Source organism: Micromesistius poutassou, assembly GCF_964030765.1.
Source record: "Micromesistius poutassou genome assembly, contig: SCAFFOLD_1298, whole genome shotgun sequence".
Classification (NCBI taxonomy): domain Eukaryota; kingdom Metazoa; phylum Chordata; class Actinopteri; order Gadiformes; family Gadidae; genus Micromesistius; species Micromesistius poutassou.
The window spans coordinates 6,211-15,183 of record NW_028178039.1 but is presented as its reverse complement, the minus strand read 5'-3'; the positions used below and the strand labels follow the sequence as shown (position 1 = coordinate 15,183).

Genomic DNA, 8,973 nt, shown 5'->3' with positions numbered 1-8,973 from the left:
AAAAACACTTGGCAACGCCGGCCCACGAGAGCTCATCGTATGTTCGGGGCAGTAATGACCTAATAATAATCCCCCTCTCTCTCTCTCCCCTCTCTCTCTCCCCCTCTCTCTCTCTCCCTCAGTGTTCGAAAACAAGGACAAGATTGTGATTGTGATGGAGTACGCCAGCAAGGGAGAGCTGTACGACTACATCAGCGAGCGTCGGCGTCTGGGCGAGAGAGAGACGCGACGCTTCTTCAGACAGATAGTGTCCGCGGTGCACCACTGCCACAAGGTGACCCAGACACACACACACACACACACACACACACACACACACACACACACACACACACACACAGGCAGACGTTCACACACACAGACACACACACACACACACACATACACATATATAAACATACACACATACTGTACAGTAACCAGCACAGGCTTTTGTACACACGCTACCTCTCTCCATCTTGTCTCCTCTCCCTGTCTCAATCTCTCTACCCCTCTTCCACACACACACACACACACACACACACAAACGTCGACTCTCACACACACACACACACACACACACACACACACACACACAGACAGACACACAGACACACACACAAAAAACACACACACACACACACACACACACGCACGTCAATCCCAGGTTGTTTTTGTCTTGTTTCATGCAGTCCAGGCCAGGGTGTGTTCTCTCTCTGGGTTACATTGACCATGCCGTCTCGTACACAGTCCACCGCATCGTCCTTCAGTCTGCGGGGCTGATCTCGCCGTGCTGTTCTTGGCGTGCCGGCCGTAGGGAGAGCCATCTGTTTCTGTCTGCGGGACGGAACACAGGCCAGCCCAGTTCAGCAGGCCTCAAATCCACTTCCAATTTATATATATATATATATACGTATATATTCATATATACATATACTGTGTATAGAGCTTGCACATCGCAACGTCACCTTGCAATGACGGCGATATTTTGGAAGCATAGGAGCATCGGAATGTTTTTTCGGTCATTGTGTAGTAAATTATCGTGAAATTAGTTGTCATTACGTTTTTCTTTTTAAACTGCCACAGTGTTTCTCATGCGAGACTTGGCAAAGATCCACCTAGGTTACGCTATATTTAAATTGATCGCCAACAAAAACTCCCATGATTCATTCTGAGGTACCAGCCCTATATATGCATCAACTGGTGCTCATTTAGCTCACCTTTTTCTCTCTCACTCTCACTCATCTCCTCTACTTCCGCTGGCACCTACACCTAGCCACAAACTCCCCCCCCCCCCCCCTCCGCCCGGACAGACACACACACACACACACACACACACACACACACACACCCCTACCTCACCTCAGTCCCGCCCCCTCCCTCCCTCCCTACACACCAATCCCTTAGAGTCATCATCTTTCCAGCTGGAGATAGGGATGATGTCATGCCCCTTGAATAGCCTGTAGTTTGAGTGTGTGTGTGTGTGTGTGTGTGTGTGTGTGTGTGTGTGTGTATGTGTGTCAGTGTGGGGGCGTGTGTGTGTGTGGCTTACAGTGCCAAGGAAGATGAATCATCACCACCCCTCACTACTAATCGCCACCGCCTCACACTAGGGGTGGTGGTGGGGGTGGGGGTGGGGGGGGTAGCGGGTAGGGGCGGGAGGGCAGTGAACCAATAACCAATCACAACCATATGAGCATGAGGTTGTTGTCAGACAATAACCAATAGACAACAAGCCAGGCCGCAGGGATGTGGAAATGAAGTCACTGTCTCACCACGCACTCCCCCCACCTACATTTGAAAGAATTTTTAGTACCCCCTAAAAGACACATGTTCGCTCTATTTTTTGATGTTGTTGCTGCAATGTTAAACGATGAAACGTTTTCGGGGGGGGTGGTTGTTTATTTTTTTTTCGTAATGGCCCTTGGAAATACTTCAAGTCTCATATCTGCATGACACATGTTAGCCAGAAGGGGGGAAAAAAAAAAAGGAAGATAAATATGTCAGCACAGCAATCCCAATTAAGCAGAGCTATCCCAACAGGCTGTCTTGATTTCCCCCGAGGGCGGTGCGATAGCCCATCTGAGTAAATCACCGCTAAACACACTCCACTGTTCTCCTCGCTCGGTTTCAGCTGTCGTGAAGGATATCACCGTTCATGCATGTGTTTCACTGACGTTGTTCTCTGTGGCTGTTGTTGTTGTTGTTGACAGAATGGAGTGGTCCACAGGGATCTCAAACTGGAAAATGTGCTACTGGATGAAAATGGCAATATTAAGGTAAGAATTGTGATCTTTTCGTTGTTGCGTTCCGTGACCGGCGTTGCGATCGACAGTCACAACCCCCGCACATGGGATTAGCATAGCCCCCACCTCCTTTTAAATGACCTTGACATTGTGGAGGAACACACATGGAACACGTGGCCCCAGACCGTTCCTCGGCCCTCCCCCAAACGACCGTTGCGCTCCTCTCTCTCTCCCCCAGATCGCGGACTTCGGGCTGTCCAACCTGTACCACAAGGACAAGCTGCTGCAGACCTTCTGCGGCAGTCCGCTCTACGCGTCGCCAGAGATCGTCAACGGAAAACCTTACCGCGGCCCGGAGGTGAGAGGAGAGCCGCGGCCAATCACAAACCAAAAAAAAACCCTAACGAGATACGACTCGGGTTTCCGGTCCGCACTATTTAGACTCATCCTCCACCCCCACACCCACTTCATACCCTTCAAACACTGTCCTGCCCCCCCCCCTCCCTCCGCCTTATACAGGGCAGCGTAGAGGCTAGTGTGTTCCCAAGGCCAAAAGGTACTGGGTTCGATCCCCCATGTCCACCACCTAACCCGTATGCGTCCTTGAGCAAGACGACTCTGATCCCTAATGGCCTCTATCTGAATTAACTGTAAACCGCTTTGGATAAAAAAAAAAAATCCTTTAGATAATAAAATCTAAATGCAGAAGTTTTTTAAAAGTACATTTCTATGAACCCTCCGTGACAGCCGATAAACTCCAGCCAGACGACCTTCACTTGCTACCGAAGCAATGATTAAGAACCATCTTCAAAGAGCATCGAAAAACACTCACACTGGTCCGGGCTGCAGTAGGTGGGCTCTTTGATGGACTAACTCCTATGATTCCAGTCTCTGCGGGGGGGGGGGGGGGGGATGGGGGGGGCTGTCTCAGATCTTCACAGGCCGAGTGGGGGTAGTGGCGGCGGTGGGTGAGGTTAGATACTGTCTACATATCATACAGCCACCCCATCTTCCCACCCCCTCCTCCCCTCCTCCCCGCCTCCCCTCCTCCCCTCCCCAGTCTGTGGTCGTCCTGAGTGGCTGCTTTGAAGTAGATGAGCTGTGGGAGATGCCACCGGCTCACAGCCTCTACATCTTAACAGGAACCCGGGGGCCTCTCCGAGGGCCCGCCGTGCGTTGCTCACGGCCCCAAGTCTGAAGGTCTAACACGAAGGGCGAAAACTGCTTCCTTGAAAAGCCCGTTATTTAGGCTACCGAGTTCAAAGCCGTCCGCAAACAAGTCTGTCTGCTCTACGCTCTGACAGTTATACAAAACAAAGCCCAACCGATTTTTTTTTTCTTCGTCCAAGTCCCACCGTTTTCCATTTTACCGTAATTCCCGGTAATTAACTTTTAGAGAGCGCTAAAAACAGCGGCGAGCAGCGGCCATTCCCATCGGAAAAAACAAAATGGCAGGAGTCCCGGGCTGGGGCAGAAAAAGCCGCAAATTACAGCAAACACATTACAGAGGCTCGAAATAGAAACCCGTTGACGGTCATCATCTATTGGCTCCAGGAGTGGACCCAGCAGCCCCACGGGTGACAGGGTGCAGCATTCTTACTGTAGGCCCTGACAGGAAGTTCATATGGCCCTTAAGTGGCCCCTATCTGATTTCCTGTCTATTGCAAGACAATCTCTTTTTAAGTCTCCAGCAACCACCAGACCTCCAGCACCCAGACGTCCCCCTTTAGCACACTAACGGCGTGCACGTAGACATACGCACGCACACACACACACACACACACATACACACACACACAAATACTCGCACGCACACATGCATCCTGGCACACACACGCACATATACACACAAGACGGGATGAGCTCAGATGAACCGTCAGGGGCCATGTTGCGGTGGGCTTTGCCATCTCTGCTGGCCTCATTACATTACACACCCCCCCTCTCCCCCCCCCTCTCCCCCCTGGTCCCCCACCAGACACATGGTCTTATGCAACGGCCTTACCTCAGGAAGATACACTGCATTACCTGGTGGCAGCTTGTTTATGCTTGACTGAGCAGAGGTTGGTGGTGGCGGGGGTGATGGTGTTGGTGGTGTGGGGAGCCGGGGGGGGGGGGTGGGGGTCAAGGAGAGGATTTATCATGAGCACCCACCTCCTCCACCACCACCACCACCACCACCACCACCACCATCACCCAGTCGCTACAGTGGTATGATGTCATACAACCCCCCACACCAGAGGGATTCCTTAAGTCCAGAACTAGACGGATGAAATACGGACGTGTCATAAGGCGAGCAATAACTCAGGTCTCTTTCTGGGTCAATGTCAGCTCGGAAACGAGCCCACGGTGCAGCAGCGGGTGACTAAGTCGATATGAATCCCTTACCTAAATAGAAGCAGAGATATGGGGTTTTCCGTTGCGCAACAACAGGCCGTCACCGTACCTATTGCGCAATTTCTAGTTTCTATTTGTGGATCTCAATGTTTTTTGGGGGGGGCTTTTGTTTGTGTGTTTTTTTTGGTTCCGCAAGGTGGACAGCTGGGCTCTGGGGGTCCTGCTGTACACGCTGGTCTACGGGGCCATGCCCTTCGACGGAGGGAACCACAAGAACCTCATCCGCCAGATCAGCAACGGAGAATACAGAGAGCCCACCCAGTCCTCCGGTACGGTCCGACGTTCCCTGTACTGCACTCTCTGTCCCTCTCGCTCTCTCACTCCCTATCCGCTGTATCTCTCTCTCCCGCTCTCCCTCTCTCCCTCCCTTGCATTCTCTACCTCTCTCTCTATCTCTCTCTCTCCCCCTCCCTCCCTCTCTCGCTCTGCTTCTCTCTCCCTCCCTCTCCCCTTCTCTCGCGCTCTCTCTCCCTCTCTCTCCCTCTCTCTCCCTCCCTCTCTCCTTCTCTCGTTCCCTCTCTGACTCTCGGGCTCTCTCTCTCTCTCTCTTTTTGTCTCTCTCGCATCTGTCCGTCTCACTCTCTTTCTCCGTTTGCTCTCTCATTCCTCATCATGTTCTGCTCAAGTTGCGGCCAAGAGAAAATAACAAAAACTTTTGGTTTTCCTTTTGTAAGAATGACACAGACTGAAGTCGTACATACACACGCTTTTTCCGAGTTCAGTTCCCACAAAAGTACACAACCTGCTAAAACGACCCAAACCAAGCAACAATGTCTCTGACCCCCTGTCCCTCCGTCCCATCTTGTCCCCAGACGCCCGGGGTCTGATCCGATGGATGCTGATGGTGAACCCGGACCGCCGGGCCACCGTGGAGGACATCGCCAACCACTGGTGGGTCAACTGGGGCTGGAAGAACAGCGTGTGCGACTGCGAGGCCCAGCGCGACCACGGGGGCTCCCCCATGCTGGCCCGCCTCATCGACTGGCAGAACCGCTCCGACAAGCCCGCCGCCACCCCCCTGCTGCTCCGCCAGCGGCCCAAGAAGTCCAAGAAGGAGAACGTGGAGGACGACGACGACAATAACAACAACAACGACGACGACGACGCTGGTGGCGGCGGCGGCGGCGGCGGTGGCGGTGGCTCTCCGGGCGGCGGTGGCAGCAGCGGCGGCGGCGGCGGGCCGGACGACAAGCCGGGCCTGAAGAGACCCAAGGGCATCCTGAAGACCCGGCTCACCGGGGAGCCTCGCACACCCAGCCCCGAGCAGACGGAGCAGGGCCAGGCGGCGGGGGCCGGCGGCCGAGGAGGAGGAGGAGGAGGAGGAGGAGGAGGTGGAGGAGGAGGAGGAGGAGGAGGAGGAGGAGGAGGAGGAGGAGGAGGTGGAGGAGGAGGAGGAGGAGGAGACGGGTCCGGTCCGGAGCGAGAGGAGGAGGAGGCGCTGGAGAGCGCGGCGGGGGGCTCCCCGGCCAAGATGGCGGCGCCCACCCTCCCCAAGAAAGGCATCCTGAAGAACAACCAACAGCAGCGCGAGTCGGGCTACTACTCGTCCCCGGAGCGCAGCGAGTCCTCGGAGCTGCTGGGGGGCGCCGCCATGTCGCTGCTCCCCGCCGGCTCCCCGCCCAAACGAGCCATGGGCCGCAAGGGCATCCTGAAGCGCAACGGCAAGTACTCCACCTTCAGCGGGCCCCCGTCGGCGGCGGCGGTGGCGGCGGCGGCGGCGGCAGCGGGGGCGGGGGCGGCGGGTCTGTGCGAGGCCGGGACGGCGGCCGAGTCGGGCCTGTCCCGCAGCCAGAGCCGGCCCTCCAGCATCGTGGGCGAGGACGGCTCGGCGCTCTCCCTGTCCCCCGGCGCCCTTGGCGGCGCCGAGTGGCCCCCCTCCGGCGGCTCGGCCCGGCTGCGCCCCAACATCAGGGCCTGCGTGTCGGCCGAGAACCTGCTGCAGCTGGCCAACTTCCAGGGGTTCCAGGCGGCGGCGGCGCCGCTGCTCCTCCAGGGGTCCAAGGGGCCCAAGGGCTTCGGCCGGCGGGGCTCCCGGGGGAAGCCCGGGTCGCCGGGGGACAACGGCAGCTTCTCCCTGCTGGGGGACCTGGAGGACATGACTCAGGTGTATCAGCAGGCCCTGGACATCAGCAGCACCCTCCACACCTGACCGCCGGGTGGCACGCAAGACAAGCGTGTGTGTGTGTGTGCGTGTGTGTGTGTGTGTGTGTGTGCGTGTGCGTGTGTGTCGGTGTGTGTGTGTGTGTGTGTGTGTGCTCACTGGCATGCGTGCATCTGTCTGTGTGTGTGTGTGTGTGTGTGTGTGATTGTGCGTCGTTCCTGTGGGATGTGAACGTTTACATGGGTGGTATTGACGACCAGTGTGTTGCTGGGATACACCTTTTTTTGGAGGGGGAAGGTTTCCAACGAGAGTCAGGAAATCTGGATCAGAACGACATGTAAACAACACAGGAACGCGCCACACACACACTCACACACACGCACGCACACACATGCACGCGAATGCACTTCTCTGGCCAGAGGAAATTCAGTTAGCATGTATTTGAGAATTTGAGATGCAAGTTAGATAAGTAGCTGGCAAGAGAGAATGCCACCCAGTGTGTCTTTTGTCGGCCCACCCATAGACTTTGCTGTGTTCAAATGTTTACATATTCAGCAGAAAGGCAAGTTAGAATCACAAACGCAGTGAGCAGAAATCGGTTGCCTCTCCGGGCCGAACCGCAACCCTTTTTTAGTTTGAGTTTACAACAGCACCTTAAAACTCACAGAGAGCGCACGCTTTTGTGATCTTTACTTCCTGTATCTTTTGTTTTGTTTTTTTTGTTTTTTGTTAACAAACCAGGGTCTTGCTCCAAAAATAACTGTTGATGTTAATTATTTATTAATAGTTGTGTGTAGCTTTTAGTTTTTGAACGCCAAACTGGTGGATGTGGCTGTTTTACTGGAAGAGTCTGAAGCTCATGGAGGGAACCGACATATATAATTCTGTTACTAAGTGATGGGGAAGCATAACTATATGTATAATCAGCATATTAAACTACGGCTGCGTATGTAACACACGCAGCCCGAGTGTATCTTCATTTTAATGCATATGTCGTATATATGTGTACGATACTTGAGGATATGTAGTGCCTTGTTTTTATTTTTATTTTTCAATCATATAATGAGATTATATTATGTCGTTCCCGGGAGTGCGGAGGAAAGCCATGCCACCAGTGAGGCCATGTTATTGTTTTGATTTAGTTTGGGAATGTGGAGAGAACCAGGACCTTTAACACATGGTCGACCAGCCATCTTTTATTACTGTGGAATGAGGGAAAAAACAGGGGGAGGGGGTCAAGGGTGACTCTGATGAAAGAGATTCATCTTATCCTCCTCCTCCTCCGGGCCACAGGTAAAATGATAGACACACACACACACACACACACACACACACACACACACGCGGGCTTGATTACATGGAGCCTAGCACAGCAGACTCTTAAAATAGCCCAGACTGTGTTCCATGTCAACATGGTCCATTGTGTCCACACTTCAGGGGACATGGTCGGAAGGACACTCTGTGTCCACCGCGGCTCACCTAGACGAGACTAGAGGGACCTTTAGTCACACGCGACGGCCCACAATGCATCACTCACAGAACTGGAATGTTCCCTGGCAAACAAACACACAGCTGGGGGTCCTTTTTTTTTAATATTTGTTTTTATAAATAACCTCACAATACATTTCTGGAGAGCGGCCGAGCGTTTAAACCCTAAACCCGGACACCCCCCCCCCCCCAGTAGAGTTTAGAACGTTCCGGCGCACGCTGACCTAAGCTGTCGAAGGTGCGTTTTCTGACCCCCCCTGGCGTTTGGTTAATGCCTCACCGGATCCCGCGCCACCCCCTCTGTGTCAGGGACCTGAGTAGGTGCGTTTGTTTCTCCAGACACTGATGACACAGCGCATTCCGCAGACAATGGCTGCTGCCGCGGCAGACGTGTCCGTGCGAGCCGATCTTATCAGCGGCCCAGACAGGGCTTCTTTGGCTCAGGTGGGACCTGCAGTCTGCAGTCCCCCCCCCCCCCCCCCCCCCCCCCCACCGCCCCGGCCCCCCCCTCACAAACACACACACCCCCGAGCCCTCCAGCTGTGTATACTGGGGCCGTTATGTCAAGCCAGCACAATTAGCCAGCTATTGTTTTTATTTGAGGGCCAGAGAGCTAAGAGAGAGAGAGAGATGAGGAGAGAGAGTTAGCGTTGAGTTGAGTTCAGAGAGTTAAGATGAAGTGATTTGTGAAGAGTGAGACAGAAGAAGAAGAAGGAAAGAGGAAAGAGTGAGGATTGGTGACGAGAAGTGGCGATGAGATTGGCG

At 54.1% G+C, this 8,973-nt stretch overlaps 1 protein-coding gene across 1 annotated transcript; it reads left to right on the top strand.

Annotated features, from left to right (window-relative positions):
* Positions 1-122: 122 nt before the first annotated feature.
* On the top strand, positions 123-8,626 carry LOC311374851 (NUAK family SNF1-like kinase 1; the record flags this gene model as incomplete). Its single annotated transcript, XM_084490603.1, has 5 exons — positions 123-274; positions 2,193-2,258; positions 2,464-2,583; positions 4,756-4,888; positions 5,432-8,626. Coding segments are annotated over 5 exons (1,808 nt in total), but the record flags the coding sequence as incomplete, so codon positions are not given.
* Positions 8,627-8,973: the final 347 nt, after the last annotated feature.